Consider the following 21,135-nt stretch of genomic DNA (forward strand, 5'->3'; position numbering starts at 1 on the left):
TTAAAATACAAAAATATTTATTTTGCTCTTGTTCTCAATGCGGATTTTTCTTGAATATTTTGGCCTTTCTATTTTTACAGCGAAGTTGATCTACATCGAGCAATAAGGAATACGTCTTAAGGAAGAAAAGCGTGAACATCCGTGGATGCGAGGTATGTCCTACTACTCCCGCTTTATGAACTTGAAATACCGATTCTAGCTGTAGTAGTGTGCATGTGTGATATATCCAAGTGGGAGTAGGTCTTGATAGTTATTATAAAGTTTTTGTTCACTTTGCTAGATTAGTTAAGTAGCTATTATTCCATTTCATGTGGTCAACCAAGACTTGTTGTGGGACTAGTTTTGCATGAAGTGATGCTAACAAGATAATCATATAATGAGAGGATGTCTTTGAAAGACTTGGGTGTCGAGAGAGATTATGTTTGAAGAAACTGGTATTTAATTTAATAGACTCGATAGTTCTTGTAGAAAGAGTTGTCTAGAGGAACCAAGTTGGAGGTAATTGTGATTATTACATGCCAAAACTTGTGTGATTCTATAAGATATTGCTATGCATTTCTTATGAATCATTGTCTCGCCTCTTGAGAAATCTTACAACTCTGTTGGCCTATGAACGATCTACTTGAGTTTCAACTCAGGTTTTGGCTACTGAGTTGGCTAACATTTGTAACAGAAATGTTATAACAATTAAAATTTTGGCTTTCGCGAGGGGATGTGTTTCTGTGAAAAGATGGGTACTCCTCTGTCCAATGATCACATGCGTATGGGATAAAACCTAGTATCGGTCATGAGTGCCTGACTTCCCCCAGAACAATAACTCGACTCGCATGTATCACTTTTTTGTAAGATCTCTCTACTAAAGAAAAAGTTCCGACAAATAATGAAAGGAGCACTATTGCTCCTTGATCAGGCAATACTTGTGGGTGTTGATAAGTTACTCTAGCACCATATTTTCTTTAACATATGCTTCTCGCGTCTGATTATGTTTTCGTTGCAAAAGTGTTACCAGCAGGCAAGTGCTACCTAGACAAAATAAAATAATTACTAAGTAGCTACTTTGTCCAAGTTCATATTTTTTCGTTTTAACCGTCTTGGCCTAACAAGCTTGCATAATAACCTTTATCACCACTACAACTATGCTAAGTCTTCAGATGAAGAAAGTGGCTAGCTATCTAGGCATACACGAGCGTAAGTGAACCAAAACCTTTCTTTATTTAAGCTTAAACATTGATTTCCTTACGGTATCGTTTAAGCTTAGGGAGGTTGATGAGTGTAATTTTGCGCTAATTTCTACGTGTGTTTAAACTAGATAATCTTGGATTTTCTGAGATAATCACTTTGATTTGTCACTAATAATTAATGAATGCAAAATATTGTAAATCTCTTTGTTTATTTTGTTCCTTGCATGAATGAACTATATTTGGTGCAAAATCAAGCCATATATGGAAGATAATAAGCAGAGTAATCAAACCCAATTAATAGAAGGCACACAACTAAGTCCATAGGAGAAGAAGACGCGTAGTACGCCGGTGAGCGCTCATACCAACGGTCATACTGCCTGCCGCCTCTATGACATCATCCCTGGCATCTTCCATGAAGGCGCCTAGTGTCAATTCGTATCAGAGGCACCCTGAAACCCTATTCCGCCCACTTGCAATATACTTATAAAGGAGAGAAAACCCTTGGTGAAAGGAGTCACTCATCCATCAAGTCATCCCTTTACAACCATTGTCACCATTCCCATCTACAATAGTAGCCGCCATTTCCGTAGTCATCTCCATCTCTGTTATCCCCATCTCCGTTTGCCATAATACTTGTAATAGGGAACACATCACTAATCGACATACATTGTAAGACTTATAACCATTCATCTTCAAGTATCAGTTTCACAATGTATCTTATTGGTCATTCTTGTGCGATGTGCGAGTAGTCCCCTTGGGCCAAGGGTTGAGGCCTAGCCTCGCAACCGCATGTATGCGCGCTAAGTGGTTGTTGGTTTACTTTAAGGATAATGTTATTTGATGTGTTACACGACGGTTTTCGCCTCTTATCTCTACCTCGTTCTAACTTCCAAGGCCTCGCAAGTACACAAGATATTGAAGATCGAGAGATTAAGTGCAGAGAGAAACAGAAGGCTATGCCAAACATCGGTGAAAGTAAGATTAGTAAGGTAGCTAGAACCTATTCTCTAGGGGTACATAAAGTGCTGTCATTAAGTCCAATGCATTGGTCAGGTTAATTCCTTAATAACTAAGATTACCCCACGAGAAGGTAAGGGCCTTGGTTGAACAAAAGAATCTCGACACGGCGGTAGTCGGTCATGGTGTCAGTTGGACACATCTCCCACAAACAACACGTTGAAAACAAATAAGTAACCGTCTTTTATCAAGGCCGGTTCTTTTGCTTGCTTCTAGAATAAGATGCCCCTTACCCGGGTTATTCTAGAAGCCCAACCAAATTTATTTTTTAAGAAGCCTAGTAGTTAAGACTTGACTATTAGGCTTCCAAAAGGAAGATTTTGGTTGGGCTTATAGAATAAACTGGGTAGAGGGCAACTTATTCTCAAAGCCCCCAAAACAGCAAAACAATTGACCCAAAGCCATGTTGATTATCTAGATAGAATCTCAAGCATGCGTGTATGATTGCAAGTGAACCTCTAATCCTGACCTATTTATTTATTATTATTCCCACTTCAATATGTGTGATTTGGTCAGAACTGGAATTGTTTTGTAACAAAGTCTTGAGGGAAGAATGAAGGATGAAAAATTTCAGCCAATTATGGACAGATTTGGGAAGAGATGCAACGATTGGTCAGAAAAGTTTATGTCCTACGCGGTTAAGGAGGTCCATGTCAAATCCGTGATACAAGCCCTTCCTGTATTTACCATGAGTGTTTTCATGCTGTCCAAAGGCTTCTGCGAGAAGTACGAACGTATGATTAGAGAGTTCTGGCGGGGAGAGGAGGACGACCATAGGAAGATGCATTGGATGTCCTGGGAGAAAATGACTAAACCCAAAAGAGGTGGTGGTATTGGGTTCAGAGATATGCATCTCTTTAACCAAGCTTTGCTTGCAAAACAGGGATGGAGACTCATCCAAAACCCGGACAACTTATGTGCGAGAGTCCTAAAAGCAAAGTACTACCCGAACGGGAGCATCCTGGATACAATTTTTGCATCGGACGCATCCCCTGTCTGGAAAGCTATTGAGTTCGGGCTACAACTTCTCAAGAAGGGACTGATTTGGAGAGTGGGAGATGGCAAAAGCATTCAAATCCAACATGACCAGTGGATACCCAGGAAGGAAGGGCTCATGACGGCAGCTTTTATTAGGAGATCAAGAATTCAGTGGGTCAACCAGCTCATTCTCCCCGACAGAAAAGAATGGAACGAGGGGCTTATTAGGCAGATCTTTTTCCCTTTTGATGCTGATGAAATATGTAAGTTGCCCATCCCAGAGGCAAACATGACAGACCGGATTGCATGGCATTACGAGAAGAATGGAGTTTTCTCTGTCAGAAGCGCATACAGATTAGCTATGGGAGCAAAGGCGAGCCACACACCTTGTCCCTCCAGTTCCTCCAATGATGCGAATGATCGTAGCATCTGGGATTTCATTTGGAAGGAGAAAGTCCCCGGCAAGGTGCGTATCTTTAGTTGGAGGGCAGCGACAAGTACTCTGGCTACAAAGAAGAACAAGTGGAAAAGAACTCTAGAGGTAGATGTTGCCTGTAGCATATGTGGTCAGGGAGAGGAGGATGAATTCCATGAGGTGGTGGCATGTACTAAAAGCAGGGCGTTGAGGTTTGCCCTTAGAGAAAAATGGACACTGCTGGTGGAGATCAAGTTCAGATGTACAGGTGAGGACTGGCTCTAGGTCCTGCTTGATTTAGAGTCGGAAGAATGCCGGGCAAAAATCCTATTACTGCTGTGGAGATCTTGGCACCTACAGGAAGACTATGTCTGCCACAATGGACAAGAATCCATCTCGGGTTCTGTTTAATTCCTAACAAAATGTGCAGATGAACTGAAACACAATAGTATGGCAAGAGATTCAGTATTTGGGAAGTACGCAGAGGACATGGTAGAAATCCAACCAACACCGCTAGTTAAACTGAACTTGCAGTGGACGCCACCAGTACGAGGTACTGTCAAGATAAATCGTGATGCGTCATTCTTGGCCAAGAATGGTTGGAGTGTGGCTGTTGTTGTAGCCCGTGATTATCAAGGCCATATCCTTGTCTCCATCTACCAAAGGTTGCCGGCATGCGGGAGTGCAGAAGAGGCAGAAGCAAGGGCAGCTTTGGCAGGCGTGCAGGCTCTGGCAAATGTGTACAATGGACCAACCGTGCTGGAACTGGACTGCCAAGCAATTACTAAGGAACTTACAGAGCAGGCCCGCACTCGGTCCCCTAATTATGGGTCGATCATGGACATCAAGCATGCCATATCTGCGTTTGAAGCATGCAACATCTCGTGTACCAGACGCAGTGGGAATGTTCTCGCCCATGAACTGGCAGCCGAAACTAGGAGAAGTGAAGATCAGAAGTGGATCGAAGGGGTGCCGGAGAGACTGCGACCACTGATGCTAGGCGAATATCCTTCTCCTGCTTGAGTAGTGTTCTACTCTTGTTCTAAAAAAAGTCTTGCGGAAATCATCTTACTGAGGCATGACTTCCCCTGAGTTTGATAACTTAGGGTCACTCCAGGGAGAAAGGGAACTATCTACATTTATGTTTGATTTACTTTTTTGGTGTTTTACCTTTTTTTGGAAAATATGCTAACAATTTTGTAAGTGCTTGGACATATATCTAGACATGCCCAAACAACTTTTTCAAATCCATGAACTTTTTGTAAAAAAAATACACAAACTTCTTGATGCATGAAACATTTTATGGGTATATAGGAAATGGATATTGTTCAACTAAGAGACGCTTTATGTTGCACGATAAATATTTCTATTGACAGGTTTGTGAACATTCTTTTTCGCACTATGTAAAATGCGCATACTTTAGGTTTTCTGTAATATTTTAAAACTCTTTTAACCAGTGCGACCCACTAACAAGCATTGTTTTTTTATTTGTTATAAATTTTTAAAATATATTTATTTTACCTTTTATATAAACCCATTTAAGGGTCAGAAAAAAATGACCATGTGTTGCAAAAAAAAAAAGAACCCACATATATAAGTATATCAGTGTCTTTTTAAAAACTGTTCATCTATTTTTTTTAAATGTTTTCTGTATGAGACAAATGGTTGCATGTTGCAAGAAAAAATGTTCATACATATGGAAAAAAATGTTCGTGTATTTTTTAGAACTCATTTATATATTTTAACAATTTTTGTATATAAAGATAAATGTTCATGTATGTCGAATAGATGTTCATGTTTTGAAGAAGAATGTTCGCACATTAAAAATATATTTACGTGCACTCCTCGAATGCAGATACAAATTCTCTCTACTAGAGGGCTGTACACTGAGGACACGGCTGACTAATGAGAATTTGCCCACGCGGAGGACACGGTAGATTGAAATAGACCGATCTATAGTCCAATCACTCCTAGTACATACGAATAGGACAATTTTCAGGTCTCAAATTTGTTTAACATTAATCCATCGAATTTGGACCAAGCTGAGGGGGGCCCTTAATGGCTCTGCTCTAAAGCAAGGATGAGGCTATGAGCACCCATCAGCCATAGAAATCCTATCCTGCCTACCCCTCTTATTTCCTCCCCCTCTTCCTGAGCCAAACAATTTCCCTTTCCCTATCCTCCCACGGCCTCTTTCCACTACTACCACCGAGCCACCATCCCCTACAAGGGAGGGCAGAGAACACACATTCACTTTGTTGCTTCAGGTTGCAACACCTAAATTAGGCTACAATGGCTCTGAGGCTGTGGGCGAGCTCAGCTGCCAATGCCCTCAAGATTTCAAGCAGCGGCGCCAGGGCTGCTGCCCCGGCCTATTCGATCTCCAGATACTTCTCCACTGGTACAGTTTTGCTATTCATGCTAACTGAAGTTGTCTCAAGTAGGATTCGGCAAGATGTTTCTCCTTTTTTGGTAGAGAGTGCATGTAGTGTGCAATGTTCTTGTGCATTCTTTGCAGGCCAACTCTTTGCACTCAACACATTGTGGTTTTTTTACCTGTATCTTATGTGGGCTGGTCCTTTGTTGTTATCCGAAAAAGGAAAGGTGGAAAAAAATCTTCAATTAGAATAGAAGGAGGGGTACTTCTTCTAGAGATGGGAATAGTTGTTCTGCAAGCAAAATAGTTTCAGCTTCAGCAGCACACGATGTGCAGAGCCGGTAAAGCTATGGTCGTGTTTGAATGGATGGCTTTTCTCCGTTGATGTCTGAGCATTTTAAGTTTGTAAAAACTGGCAGTTTCTTCAATGAAAATCGACGAGGGAGCTCGTTGTTTAGAGAAAGTTTTTTGAATGGTTTTGATGTGAGTTTGCAGTTATTGATGGCTTGAAGTACACTTCCTCCCACGAGTGGGTCAAGAACGACGGCTCCGTGGCCACGATTGGCATCAGTGACCACGCCCAGGTGAACCAACGGCACTCCCTACATGCATGCTTTCCATATGTCAATCCTGCGTCAATAATAATCGCTGGGTGCAGGGCCATCTCGGGGAGGTGGTGTTCGTGGAGCTGCCGGAGGCCGGCACGAAGGTGAGCCAGGGCGGAGCCTTCGGCAACGTGGAGAGTGTGAAGGCCACCAGCGACGTCAACTCGCCCATCTCCGGCGAGGTCGTCGAGGTCAACTCAAAGCTGTCCGAGACCCCCGGCCTGGTGCGCACAGCAAACACCTCGCCTCCGTCGATTAGCAATCCTTTCAGTCTTTCACGTCCGTGTAGCGATCCTAATGAACTGTGTTGTTGCGATTGCGCCGTGGCCTGGCAGATCAACTCGAGCCCGTACGAGGAGGGGTGGATGATCAAGGTGAAGCCGAGCAGCCCGGCGGAGCTGGAGGGCCTGCTGGACTCGGCCAAGTACACCAAGCACTGCGAGGAGGAGGACGCCCACTAGTGCTCCTTGCTCGATTATTGTTCCTTTTTGTTGCAACCATGTCGACTACTCTTGTCTACAATAATTAAACCAGCTTCACCATGCGTTCAGTTCATCGGTTCCAGTTTTCTTTTGTCGGTGTACATGGCGTCCAGCAGTTTGTTATACCATTTCAGTGACCGTGACATCAGATATATGGGGAAGAGTTTGTATGTTAGTTTGTTGGTAAAAACAGACATTATCATCCACCAACAGATCATCATGTAACTACTCTAATATGGTTTATCTAAGTTTGCCCTTTTTTTACCCTTAGAGCTTGTGCCAAGATTGCTGTTTTACGTACATATTACCTCCTCTTCCCGCATATCATCTGTCACATCATAAAAAAAATCCTAGGTGAAAAAATTTGACAATCATTGGAGATGTCCTAGATGATGAAACACAAATTATTTTAGCCATGGAAAAGAATGCCTAGTTTTTTTGTTGGATGTGTAGATTAATTTGAGCCATTTAATAACAAAGGTCTCATCGGGCAGATGCGTGTGGCAGAGACGGATAAGCTGATTTTCTCTTTTCTAGAAGGGTTGCGGTTGCAATCACGCCCCCCCCCCCCCCCGGCGCGGCACCTCCCCCCGCCTTTTCTGCCCAAGTTGGCGTCGGTAGATTTAAGTACATCGTGGTGGTTAGTTTGGGTGCAAGAGACATATGTCCCTATACTCGATTACTCGATCCTACAAATATCGGAGACCAAAGGTTAGGGAGTCCACAACCTTAGCGGTTAGGTTAAGATACACCTCATAAGAGACTCTCCCCAATGATGGCGAGTCAACACCCCTTCCAGCTCACGCTTGTCACCCTTCTTCTTGTTCCTCTTGGCCCATGGAGAATGAGCTTTAGACCGCTCTCTCCCTGCAAGCCACTTCTTGATCAACACATCGAATACGCGTGATGATCGGACTAAATGATATATGGGACGAGTGGAACATGCCCACCTTGACTTCTGGGAGCACACCAGTCTTATGGTTGTTGAGGTGGTTGAAGATGCTTGACGAGGAGAAAACATGTTAGGGATAGGCCCAATTGCATGGGACCGATCATGGTGGGGATGTTGAGGTCATTATTGAGGCCTTGTTCCGTGAAAATTCATGAACACCATCTTCTTGAGAGGAAGTTGAGTCGAATCGAGAGGGATCTTGATGATCCCACCCAGACGAGATCAATGTACCGCCCCACGGTTTGCGCTAGTTGTTGCTCGCAGATTTGTGTTCATTGTGCATATAGGGGTATACCTAGTCAAAAATGATGGGGAGGAGGCGATACAAGGATCGCGCTAATGGAACTCTGAGGTTGAGACGATACGAGACACAATGTTGTACCTAGGTTTAGACTCCCTAGGTAAAAGCCCTATGTCATGCCAAGTTTCTTACGCACCCGCAAGGAAAAATCACCAACATGACATTGCAGCATCAATATAGTACATACGACCAACAACGTAAGAAACTTATCTATGTATGTGTAAGTTGATTAGTAGATAACACAATATCACGTTGTTAAGAAGGGCCCACCAAAAACCATATCTACCTAGATAGTTGGTCCCCACTAACTTTAATTCTCTCACCATGCAACTCTCCACATCATCAAATGTGCCACATCAACATCCACTGAAACTATTTTGTAGCACATGCATATCTCATTTTAATTGTTTCATCTTCAATGATCCAGCTTACATGCATACTCTTTGTTCACACACAATTACTGAAAATAATAGCTTTTGATTTAGGTCACTTAGTTCATACAAAATTTATCCAAAATTAATTTTTAAAATCCGCAGCAACGCGTAGGGAAATCACCTATAGTTATAAAAAGAAAACACACCTCGTCATCTTCCACACAGGGCAAACAAAAAAATTCATTATGAAATTCAACAACACCAACGATGCAAAGAAGCGTGCCCCCAACACTTCATGTAAAATGTGAAAATCGTCGAAGACAAATCTAGCTATTAATATGGACGAAAACATGTTCCTCATTCCTTCTCAAGGGGAAAAAACACTTATGTAAAAGGGGTGATGACAGCGGCGTGCCTTCGGCTCGCTTTAGTGCTTGTAGTCGTCGTTAGGTGGTCTATGAATCTAGATGTATTTATTATTATTTCTGGTGTTCGTTGTACTACCATGATTGAAGATGAATAGAATGAAAGTTATTCTTGAAAAAACACTTTTATGTAAAGGCATGTGTTTTTATTTTTTTGGCGGAAAACTTTCAATCTATTCATCTTCAATCATGATAACACGACAAACATCAGAAAATAATAAAAATATTAAAGACATGCAATTATCCATCCAAATAATCATTAACAAGATCTCTTCTTTACCGACGGGAGTTTGTTATTTGATTATTTGTGTGGATAATGGATTATTTGTCAACATTTTCAAAGGTCAAGTAACGTCTCAACAATTTCTCCCGCCCATGGCCTCCATCACCCCAAAACCGTAAACCCGTTCGCATGGCGTAAACCCAGGCCGTTGGCGCATTTCCGGCTACCATGTGCAAGACCGAAGATTAAAATCCTAGCATTATCTCGTCTTCCCCCGCCTCTTGCGGCCGAATCACCCGTTCACCACACCCTCCCGCCATGCACTGCCTCGCCCCCCACTTCCTGCTCCTCCTCCCGCTCCCCACCGCGCCCCGCCACGCGCCACCCCAGACCCCACCGCCCGCTCTCCTCCTGCCCTGCCGCCCAGCCCAAGCCCAAGCCCACGCCGCCCCGCTCCACCGCCCCTCCGCGCGCTCCCGCTCCCGCGCCGCCGCGCCGGTGTCCGACGAGGACGACGACGAGGAGGCCGACGAGGAGGAGGAGGATGACGACGGGCTAGACATCCGCGACGCGGACTACGACGAGGACGATGACGGGGAGGGCGACGAGGAGCTGGAGGAGGAGAGTGGCGGCGAGGACGAGGAGGAGGGGGTTGCGGCGGCGGAGGATTCGCGGCAGGAGACCGCGGAGCGGAGGCAGCGGTCGGAGCAGTACAAGTCGCAGCAGGTGGCCAAGCTCGTCGCCGAGGTGCGGGAGTTCGGCGACGATATCATCGACTACAATGAGCTCGCCGGGATCTACGACTTCCCCATCGACAAGTTTCAGGTACCTGACTCGCGCGGACGAGCTAATTCTGGTTCTACACACTGAAGCCGTATGTGTTTTGGTGGGAGTTTATCGATTTTGGAGTACCGAAATGGTTGGCATTTGGAGCTCTAGCAGTGCCAGTATTTTAAGTTTCATCTAGTTTGTCGAATCCATCCATCTTACTTGCTAATAAAAGGTCGACAGCTGATTTAAATCCTCTTAAAAAGAGATCAGCATGCGAAAAATTTATTTAAACCATCTAACCCTTAATTTTTGTGGACCCCAATTTGAAGGGCGAGATGCTACATAATAATTTGGGAAACATCTAGCATTGAATTAGTTGAACCTAAATTTTAAAAACTTAGATTCGATGGCTGGCCTAGAAACGCAGTGATCAGAAAATGGGAAATAAAAAAGAGGTGGTAGCACTGCTTATAAGTTATAACTCAATCCGCTCATTCACATAACGGGACAGATATCTCCAAATAAAGAAATCATGCTTTAAACATATGATCAGATACCGCAGCTGTATTTTGTTTGCGAATATAATTTTCAGAAATCAAATCGCAAAGAAAGTTTTGTACCGGTACTGCAACACAGTAAACCATGCAATTGTGCGGGCCAATCTGCTAGTTAGATACATGTGATTACACGGGGGACATCTCTTGTGTTGTCTACTGCAATACACTTCCTAACTTTTGGCATCATGGAGCTCACAAATAATATCATGTTCTCGTTATGCAAAAAAACTTAGTTGCCTGACCAGTAAATGACTGTGATAAGCACGGAGTTCTTGCTTTTCTACTGTGTTTTCTCATGGTAGATATCTTCCAGTAATTTGTGCTATAGGATGATGTTGGAGATATTCTCTTCTTAGGGAGCTTACTAAGATGGGATCATCTTGGATGGGTCATATAGTCACACTGCAATTATATCATCAATTTACCTTAAGATGGGGCCATCTTGTCTGGTTCATATTAAGCACTGCAATTTATACCATCTATTTTATTTATTTCAGATGGCATTGTTAGTTGATGAGCTACTTTCAAGTTGTTTTGCGTAATGAGCAGCACTAAGGCTGTCATGTCTTGATAAAAAGCTAGCTTACTTGTGTTGAAATTGTAATGTTGAGTCCATTTCAAGCTAACTGGCTGAAATAGTTAGGGGGTAAAATTATTGCTTTGGTTTTCTTCAAACAAATCCACCTCTTCCCCTTCGGCAATAGAAAAAGTATTAAAGCTTGATGCTAATATTGTTTTACACATAGAGATGAGACAGTGAACACTCCTTCCTGATTATTCTTTGGAGTGATATAACATGTTTTTTTACACTGTTTCCTATCTTCTTTTAGCGCCTGGCTATACAAGCATTTCTAAGAGGCTCGTCCGTAGTAGTTTCTGCACCTACAAGTAGCGGGAAGACACTAATCGCTGAAGCTGCAGCTGTGGCAACAGTTGCCAGAGGAAGGCGGCTCTTCTATACGACACCGTTGAAGGCCTTGTCAAATCAGAAGTTCCGCGAGTTCCGGTAAAATTCCACTTTCATGATTCATGCCATTTGTTTTACAGATTTATGACTGAAACCTGCAAGAACTACCTTTTATCTTGTGTTAGTTGGGACATGCCTAGAGTTATCATCTTAGTGACATCCTCATGCTCCCAAGTCCTAACTGACAGCGAGCCTTGCAAATTATCAGTTTAGGTGTAAGTTGAAACTCGTGTCAGCTCACTCATCCACATGATTGACTGGAGAACATTTATGACTGTTGGAAAATTCCATCAGCTCAGATGTTGGAGTATTTATTTGATTAGTGCAAGGCTGAGACTGTTATATAATTTTCCTAGATGGTCAGACTCTTGAGTAATGCATTTATTTTGACACATTGCCATTGTACAATAATTTCAGGAATACATTTGGTGATCATAATGTTGGTCTTCTTACAGGAGATTCTGCTATCAATAAAGATGCTCAGATCCTAATAATGACGACAGAGATTCTGCGTAATATGCTGTATCAAAGGTATTTATGCATGAACAAGTATTCATCTGTAGCATACTGTTACTAGTTTAATAATTTTCCACTTCCACCATTGGAAGCAAATATTGCAGATGCACGAACAAGTATATATATGTTCAGTGTTTCGCATTTGAGAATAGCATGATTTATTTTCTAGCTACTCATGTTTTTGGGGTTGGGGTGCGGGGAGATTAGGCTTTAGCGGTAGTTAATTATTGGTTGTAACTGATGTTGCTTGTCCTGTTTCTGAAAGAATCCCGCCATCTTTATTTGGACTGCAGTGTTGGTATGTCAGCATCCGATGGTAGATTATTTGAAGTTGATGTCATTGTTTTGGATGAAGTCCATTACTTAAGTGATATCTCACGCGGAACTGTTTGGGAAGAAACAGTATGCTACTTTATTACTCTCTTGTTCGTCTTCATGAGTTTATATTGGTCATTTGACTTACTATTTTCGCCACATCTTAGGTGATATATTGTCCAAAGGAAGTCCAGCTTATATGCTTGTCTGCCACTGTTGCAAATCCTGATGAATTAGCTGGCTGGATTGGTCAGGTAACTGTAGCTTTCACTTCTCATATTTTGCTGTATTGATTTTCTATTGCATTGATGGTACATGATTAGTGGATTAATCGTATTGTCCTCGCTCCCCATTTTGCAGTAGCATCATAGGTGTAATAGTTTTTCCACTTCCTATTGTAATGATTGTATATGAAGCACCAGAAATACTTGCACAGTTCGTTGAAAGAAAATACATGCACAAGCACATGCGGGTATATATTTTTGGTTTACTGTGATCATTAGCATTCTCATGCTTGTGCAAATGCTGCCCACACATTGTAGTTTTCCTTTATTTCTGCTCTGGCACCACATGATTTTGTACTTGCGAAATCAGTTCTTATGCCTGTCTTTTTGTAGATCCATGGGAAAACGGAGCTGGTGACATCGAGCAAACGCCCCGTTCCACTAACTTGGCACTTCTCGAAGAAATTTGCACTTCTACCACTTCTTGATGGAAAGGGAAAGAAAATGAATAGGTTGTCACCTTGTTCTTGTTGGCACCATAAACTGGCTTACTTTCCAAATCAACATGCATATAAAGAAGTACTCTTAATAACGATATGCAACCAGCTCGTTTGTTTGTTTTAACCATGTTCACCCCCTTTGATAAATTGGACCATCCCATCAGAATGTGGGCAACTTCCATTGATTGATCTAAATAGTTGCATCATATCTGCCAAAAAGTTAACCATATATTCTTCACTGAAAATTTAACTCCTCTATACCTCTCTCTAGGTGCGTGCGTGCGCGTGCACGCGTGATTACCAATTGTCCAGTAGTCAAGTCGGCAGTTTACTAAACGGTTACCAAGATTAGTCCGGTACAAGACGTATAAAGGGCACTTTAATGTCTATTACTCCCTCCGTCCCAAAATATAAGAACGTTTTTAACACTAGCATAGTGTCAAAAACGTTCTTATATTCTGGGACAGAGGGAGTAGTAATCATTTAGTCATGAAGCCCAAAACATATTAACCCCATGATCATCTGGCGATGACATAGCTGCACCTTAAGGCAGCTTAAATGGAAACAGGTGTGCTCTAAGTACAGTATGTTCAGCTGCTAAATAAGAGGGTTTATCTGAACCTAGTAGGGCCTACTTAGGTCTGCCTTGCTTATACCATTAGCTATGTCCATGCGGGTTAATATTTTTTAGATTATCAGAAGTGTTCCTGGAAATGTACTTGGCTGTTTATCTAATTTCTATCATATACTTTATACCCTTTTGTGTGAAGGGTCAAATGCCTGCAAATAAAGAAAACAAGTATTTGCTTACTTACCACTGTCTTGGATGCTGATTCTGACAAAGTTTGCTTTGATAGTCATGACCAATCTTATTTCATATTTTGTTATTACTGGTAGTATGAAAACCGAACGCCGTTCGGTGGGCTAGAGGCGGGCGAGCTCCCAGCCTACCCTCGTTCGAGGCCTAACCTGTTATTAAACATGCCGCCGGTGCTAGAGCCTGTTGGTCGAGTTTTGTTTTATTGGAAGTATCAAGGGCATACATGATTTCTTCAAAGTCCATCTGGTTGCTTATGTTGTATACTTATTCATTCCTTATGAAAACTGATAATTCTTTGACATCCATACCATTAGCTGGTTATGCTACCTTTGTGGTTTATATGACACTGGATGGCATTTTAAGAAACATTCTAGGATATCTCTTGCGCATTCCAGTATTGCCTCATGCACATTATTTATGTTTGTACCAAAGCTAAGTCATGTATTTTTCATTTTTGTTCTACCCATACAGGAAGTTGAGAATGTCTCACGTCCAGAACATATCTTCTCCAAAAAGTGAATTCTATTACGTGAAAGGAAAGAGGAAGGTTAGAACAAATAAAAATGAGCAAGGTAATAGAAGCCCATTGGACATATCAAAACAGGTTCAATTGTCCAAGCACGAGGTCACCAATATGCGCCGTTCCCAGGCATGGACTAGACTCACTTTTATGACATGCATTTTCGCATAATGACTTTAAGCTGCTCATGTTTTTTTTGTGAGACCATGTCAGATTAAAGTGTGCTATGACTAATGGGTGTCATTTCTTGATTACATCACTATGCAGGTTCCACTAATACGTGAGACATTGTCACAGCTTTGGGAAAACGACATGCTTCCCGCTATTTGGTTTATCTTTAGTAGAAGAGGATGTGATGCAGCCGTTGAATATATTGAGGATTGTAGACTTCTGCATGATTGTGAGGCTAGTGAAGTTGAACTGGAACTTAGGAGGTTCAGGATGCAATATCCTGATGCTGTCCGGGAAAACGCTGTGAAAGGACTCTTGCGAGGAGTTGCTGCTCATCATGCTGGTTGCTTGCCACTGTGGAAGTCCTTTATTGAAGAACTGTTTCAACGTGGCCTTGTTAAAGTAGTCTTTGCAACAGAAACCCTTGCTGCTGGGATCAACATGCCTGCTAGGACAGCTGTGATTTCTTCTCTCAGCAAAAGAATTGATGCCGGACGCCAGCTCTTAACCCCAAATAACCTATTCCAGATGGCAGGTCGTGCTGGAAGGAGAGGGATCGACACAGTTGGGCATTCTGTTCTTGTTCAGACTACTAATGAAGGGCCTGAAGAATGTTGTGATGTTATCTTCGCTGGACTTGAGCCACTTGTTTCACAATTTACCGCATCATACGGGATGGTTTTGAATCTCCTTGCTGTATGTATCTTGCTGTAATGTATCTGCATATTTTCTTGTTTTCTCGTATTCCTTATCTGATGGATTGGAATGTGCCGTTCAGGGTTCGAAAGTTACTCATAAGCAGAAAGAATCAGGTGATGTTAAGGCTAAACGTTCTGGAAGAACATTGGAAGAAGCTCGGAAGTTAGTGGAGCAAAGCTTTGGGAATTATGTTGGGAGCAATGTAATGGTTGCTGCTAAAGAAGAGCTTGAGAGAATTCAGAAAGAAATACAACACCTCTCTTCAGAAATTACAGATGAATTCATTGACAGGAAATGCAGGAAGGAATTATCCGAGGAAGACTATGCTGAGATTTCTCTTCTACAAAACAAGTTAAAGGTAATGTTCATTGCTTGATCTGGTTTATGTATAGTAATTCAGTAACATGGAAATCCATCTAACGTATCTGAAATTCTTACAGTTCCACTTATAAATGCTCAATTATTTGTGTCAATGTATTAATGACACCGGGCTGCCTTTTTTCTATTAATGACAGATAAACATGATCTCCATCGATTTTTTGGGCTGACACACTACCATGGTTCTTTAAGAATTGGATATAGTGCATGTAGCTCTTCTTTGTATCATTACTTCATTTCATGTTTACAAAAATAATTATATGCCTTCGCAGTTTACGACATATTAGGAAACACGTTAAAATCAAGACGGTCTTAAGTAAGAGAAAATTCCTTATTTGACACTGTCTTAAAATCTGGTTCCTTATTTGACACTGGAAACGTTTTTCTTCCCTATTTGACACTAGTCCTAAATTAGTGCGGTATGTGTGTGTGCGCGCGTGTGTGCTGTTGCGTGTGTGGGTGCTCACGCACATGTGTGCTGCCGCTGCATGTGTGTGTGCATGTGTGCTGCAGTGTGTGTTTGCTACTGCGTGTGTACGTGCGCGTGTGTGTGTGCTGTTGCGTGCCTATGTGCTGCCTGCGTGTGTGCTGCTGCTGCGTGTGTGTGTATGTGTGTGTGTGCTGCGTGCGTGTGTGTTGCTGCGTGTGTGTGCGCGTGCATGTGTGTTGCTGCGTGTGTGTGTGTGTGCACGTGCGCGTGCGTGTTGTTGCGTGTGTGTGTGCACGTGCGCGTGCATGTTGTTGCGTGTGTGTGCGCGTGCGTGTGTGTTGGTGCATGTGTATGTGTTGCTGCGTGTGTTCTCCTGCCCTCGCACTGATGCTGCGTGTGTGCGCTATTGCCCCCCACACACATACCACATGAGGGGCAAAAGAGTCTTTTCAGGTGTCATTTAGGCTCAAAATGGACGGAAATGTCATATAGGGAATAAAATTTAGAACTTGTGTCAAATAGGGAAGAAAAACTTTTCCAGTGTCAAATAAGGAAGCAGATTTTAAGATAGTGTCAAATAAGGAATTTTCTCCTTAAGGTATACGTGTGCCCCCTTTTGTTTTGAGCAGTCCTCTTGTTTCAGTGTCTCTATCAACTTCTATTTCTTTCAGGGCTTAGTTTAGGATTAGGTTGGTGATCTTTTGCCGGGCAATTCATCTCATTGGCAATTGAGGAGTATTTTTTGTTTTGTTTACAACAAACCAAAACGACACACTGAAACCCTTTCTATCTTAATGCAAACATGTGAAGCCATCCTTCGTGCTCTAGAAAACCCCCACCATGTGGGCACTTGAATTTACCTAGCATGCTAATATTGACATATGGCTTTGCCTATAAATGTTAAAATTTAAAACCTAAAATGATCCATCAACTTCAAAACCCAGTCTCTTTTAACTCATGGACACTTCCAAGAATTCGAGTAGAAGGTATTACATAATTAAAGTTTTTTTTTCATAACTTGTTGACCGAGGTACTGCTTATGATGTATTATTAGACCTTATATGTTCTATGCACTTGTTCCTCAGGAAGAGAAGAAGATACGAAATGAACTGAAAAAGAGGATGGAACTAGAGAGAATGGCTGCATGGAAAACTCAATTAGAAGAGTTTGAAAGTGGTCACCTCCCTTTCATGTGCTTGCAGTATAAAGATAAAGATTCAGTTCACCACACGATTCCTGCTGTTTTTATTGGAAGCCTCAGCTCGTTTGATGATCAAAAGATTGCCAGCATGGTGAGTGAGTAAGTTTCATTGCATGAGAGTTGTAGAGGGAAAAGCTTCATGGTTTCACTTTGGGATTGTTTACGTCTCTTGTTGTGCACGTTCTTGTCAAATGACAAGCATTAATTATCGGATACTGCAAAAATGAAAGTTCTGAACCGCAGTAGTTTACATCCTTTGCTGTTTGTATATCTACATTTTTGTTAGACATGCCCCAAGATATGAATTATTGAAGTTTTTCTCTACCACTTTGTCTTTGTGATTTCTGTCCTAGTGTCCTCCTCGTGTGTTCTTATGAAAATAACTATTGCAGCTGGAAGATGATTCTATTGGTCCAGGCAAGCAGGAATTTGATAACGAGGGACAACTTCTTTGCCCATCATACTATGTTGCTTTGAGTTCAGATAATTCATGGTATCTATTCACAGAAAAATGGATAAAAACTGTTTACCAGACAGGTCTACCTGCTGTTCCTTCAGTGGAGGGTGGGCCACTCCCTAGAGAAACCCTGAAGCAGCTCCTTTTGCGTGAAGACATGATCTGGGATAAAATCGCAAAATCAGAACATGGTTTTTTGTTATGCATGGACGGATCCCTAGACACATGGTCGTGGAGTCTAAATGTTCCTGTGCTTAATAGCCTCTCAGAAGACGACAAGGTTTGCACTTACTCCTTGGCTTTCCCAATATTTCGTGCTTTTATTGTAAATTAGAGTTATCTGTTACTACCTCCGATCCATAATAAGTGTCGCAGTTTTGAACTAACCCCAGTTCAAAACTGCGACACTTATTTTGGATTGGAGGGAGTACTATCTTTAAAAGATATTGATTTCTCACAAGATTCACTAAGTGTTCATTTCTCCCATCTGTGTCTTGTAATAGGTTGTTTAATCATAGTGGTCGGACCATATGACTCTAGGAGTAATATACCGTAGTACTGCCAGTTCTTTTCATTTGTGTCTTCTAATAGGTTGGTCAATCATGTCGTCAGACCAGTAATACACTGCTACTGAGTACTGACAGTTCCTTCTAATGTTAATAGATAACCAACGTAACATGCACATCCTCATTTCATATATTATCATTTAATGCTATTCAAATCATGTCTGGTATGAAGTTATGCATTATCATTTGCAACTTGCAGTTCTGTTGACGTTTTAGCATGCAGTTCTGTTGACGTTTTGGCGTTGAACTAGCAACTTGCAGTTCTGTTGACGTTTTGGCATTGAACTTGCAACTTGCATTTCTGTTAGCATTGAACTTTTTTTTGTTACTCTTTCTTCACAGGTGGAACGATTCTCCCAGGAACATCAGGCCGCTGTAGAATCTCACAAGCAACAGAGGAGGAAGGTTTCACAATTGAAGAAAACAATCAGAAGTACTAAGGGTTTTAGAGAATTTCAAAAGATCATCGACATGAGAAACTTTACAAAAGAAAAGATTGAGCGTTTGGAAGCTAGATCCCGTCGTTTGACTAGACGCATAATGCAAATTGAACCAACTGGTTGGAAAGAATTTTTGCAGGTAACCATGTATGCTTTTATATGTTTGATGAACCTATCTAATTGAACTATATAGTTGTTGAAAGCACTCTGGTACTTTTTGTATCGTATCATTATATGTATAGAGTACATTGAGTTAGTTACTTCCACTTCATGCATTAATTAACTACGTAACTGAACCACATGAGACCGAAAATATATTGAAGTCATTGTAGCATGTCCTGTTGCTTCCTATCGTGCCCCCATTCAGCCCCAGCCAGTGCTCCTTGACCACCTTTCATTCTTCCACTACACTAATTAAACACTCCCTCTGAACCATCTCATGTGTAATATTTTGTTGAAAATATATGCTGTTTCTCTATAAAATGCCATGATTTGGTGAAAGCATTCAGGATCTTGTGGATAACCAGTATGATTGCACAATACTAAGTTACAGCCTTATGCTTGTCCTCGGTAAGTAGTTTCTCAGACATTAATTTTTGATTCTCTCAATGGATGTTTACCAGATTAGCAAAGTCATACAAGAGGCTAGAGTGTTAGATATCAACACCCAAGTAATCTATCCTTTGGGTGAAACGGCCGCAGCCATACGAGGGGAAAACGAACTCTGGCTTGCTATGGTTCTTAGGAACAAGGTCCTTTTGGATCTGAAGCCATCTCAACTGGCAGCAGTGTGTGGAAGCTTAGTGTCAGAAGGGATCAAACTTCGTCCTTGGAAGAATAGCAGGTACACATTTCAACAACGGCACCTATTTCTCATGCTTACAACTTGCTATGGCTATTGGCTTGTAAAGCCTCCTGTTATGTCATGTTTATACCTGTACAGCTGTCCCTATCCTTCATGTTGTGGCCCGAATCTGTGGAAATACACTGGCATATAATATAAATCAATTGGACCATCAATCCCACGTGCTGTGCTAAATTGCGGACCAGCATATTTGCTGCCCCAAATAAGCTTTGTATTGATGCAGTTAATATTTACACGAGTACATGAACTGAACTCTCCAATGGTTGATCAATATGCTTCATCATCAATAAAAAATGTTTATCCAATCAGTTGTCACCATATATTGCCGTGGCCTATTGAGTGACAAATATGTTCATACCATAGAAGGTGCAGCCAGTAATATTTTGTGTTATCATTTACTTAAAGTGATACCATAGAAGGTGCAGCCAGTAATAGTTTCTGTTATCATTTACTTAAAGTGAGAACTCCAGTGTATTCAATCTCCAGCCCAAAAATTGTCAACGTTTTTGAATAAAAATACTTCCTCATGTGTTTTCTTAGGCACCATGGTGATTGTTTAAAATTTTGCAGTTTTGTGTATGAACCATCTTCAGTTGTTGTTGGTGTCATAAACTATTTAGAAGAGCAGAGAAACTCACTCCTCGATCTCCAAGAGAAACATGGCGTAAAGGTTTGGCACATGATGTTCCTATTCTCCTGTGTCTTTAAATCAATAGTTGCCCTTGTTACTTTTCTCATCCACTTGCTTCTTGGCGTACAGATACCTTGCGAAATAGATACCCAGTTTGCTGGAATGGTTGAAGCCTGGGCGTCAGGGTTGACATGGAGGGAGATAATGATGGACTCTGCAATGGATGATGGAGATTTAGCCCGTCTGCTGAGACGAACGATGGATTTACTAGCTCAGGTATGTTATTGGGTGTGCAGATTCTGTATATCTCCAACGTGTTGTTAATTTTGTTGTCAATTTTCATGGTAATATGTACTTGATTTGTTTTGTTCCTTAAGTTCGATGATATGTTAATACTGTTCCTTTTTTACTTTTCTGGGCAACCTTACAGTCCTTAAGCTCGATTATACTATACTATGATCTGCATTACATTGCATAATACTCGCTGTGTTATATTCCAGATTCCAAAATTGCCAGATATAGATCCGGTTCTCCAGAAAAATGCACAAATTGCTTGCAGCGTCATGGATCGAGTACCGCTAAGTGAGCTTGCTGGCTGAAAGCCTGTAAATTGTAAGTACCGCATTGGTCATTTGTTGTAGGTAGGCAATTCTTTGTTGTACCATGGACAAATGGTTACCAGTTAGCTAAAATATCATTTTTTTTATGGTTTGTTGATATCTGCACATCAAATTCAATTTCTGGATATATGTAATTGTATCTACTGTTGCCGACATG

At 41.6% G+C, this 21,135-nt stretch overlaps 2 protein-coding genes across 3 annotated transcripts; both read left to right on the plus strand.

The window, feature by feature from the left end:
• The first annotated feature begins 5,701 nt into the window (after nucleotides 1-5,701).
• On the plus strand, nucleotides 5,702-7,325 carry LOC125514664 (glycine cleavage system H protein, mitochondrial). Of its 2 annotated transcripts, XM_048680006.1 has the most exons (4): nucleotides 5,703-5,992; nucleotides 6,464-6,552; nucleotides 6,627-6,797; nucleotides 6,909-7,325. In XM_048680006.1, exons 1-4 carry the CDS (start codon nucleotides 5,884-5,886, stop codon nucleotides 7,032-7,034), a joined length of 495 nt encoding a protein of 164 aa, XP_048535963.1. In that variant the 5' UTR covers nucleotides 5,703-5,883; the 3' UTR covers nucleotides 7,035-7,325. The 2 variants fall into 2 exon arrangements, with proteins under 2 accessions (XP_048535962.1, XP_048535963.1); XM_048680005.1 differs by having other exon boundaries at nucleotides 5,702-5,992; nucleotides 6,627-7,325.
• Nucleotides 7,326-9,599: 2,274 nt separating this feature from the next.
• On the plus strand, nucleotides 9,600-21,131 carry LOC125514665 (DExH-box ATP-dependent RNA helicase DExH15 chloroplastic-like). Its single transcript, XM_048680007.1, has 16 exons — nucleotides 9,600-10,155; nucleotides 11,489-11,664; nucleotides 12,043-12,156; nucleotides 12,435-12,543; nucleotides 12,624-12,710; nucleotides 13,074-13,192; nucleotides 14,472-14,649; nucleotides 14,788-15,387; nucleotides 15,470-15,748; nucleotides 17,284-17,490; nucleotides 17,792-18,136; nucleotides 18,765-19,001; nucleotides 19,486-19,706; nucleotides 20,298-20,397; nucleotides 20,488-20,634; nucleotides 20,859-21,131. Exons 1-16 carry the CDS (start codon nucleotides 9,649-9,651, stop codon nucleotides 20,955-20,957), a joined length of 3,525 nt encoding a protein of 1,174 aa, XP_048535964.1. The 5' UTR covers nucleotides 9,600-9,648; the 3' UTR covers nucleotides 20,958-21,131.
• Nucleotides 21,132-21,135: the final 4 nt, after the last annotated feature.

Source organism: Triticum urartu, chromosome 6 (assembly GCF_003073215.2).
Source record: "Triticum urartu cultivar G1812 chromosome 6, Tu2.1, whole genome shotgun sequence".
Taxonomy (NCBI): domain Eukaryota; kingdom Viridiplantae; phylum Streptophyta; class Magnoliopsida; order Poales; family Poaceae; genus Triticum; species Triticum urartu.

What these genes read in the sequence shown, in the direction of transcription:
- LOC125514664 (XM_048680005.1), top strand. Translation starts at nt 5,884, where the DNA reads ATGGCTCTGAGGCTGTGGGCGAGCTCAGCTGCCAATGCCCTCAAGATT. An exon ending in CTCCAGATACTTCTCCACTG is followed by an intron (nt 5,993 to 6,463) that starts GTACAGTTTTGC and finishes GTGAGTTTGCAG; the next exon opens with TTATTGATGGCTTGAAGTAC. An exon ending in GCATCAGTGACCACGCCCAG is followed by an intron (nt 6,553 to 6,626) that starts GTGAACCAACGG and finishes CGCTGGGTGCAG; the next exon opens with GGCCATCTCGGGGAGGTGGT.
- LOC125514665 (XM_048680007.1), top strand. Translation starts at nt 9,649, where the DNA reads ATGCACTGCCTCGCCCCCCACTTCCTGCTCCTCCTCCCGCTCCCCACC. An exon ending in TTCTACAAAACAAGTTAAAG is followed by an intron (nt 15,749 to 17,283) that starts GTAATGTTCATT and finishes CTTGTTCCTCAG; the next exon opens with GAAGAGAAGAAGATACGAAA. An exon ending in CGATGGATTTACTAGCTCAG is followed by an intron (nt 20,635 to 20,858) that starts GTATGTTATTGG and finishes GTTATATTCCAG; the next exon opens with ATTCCAAAATTGCCAGATAT.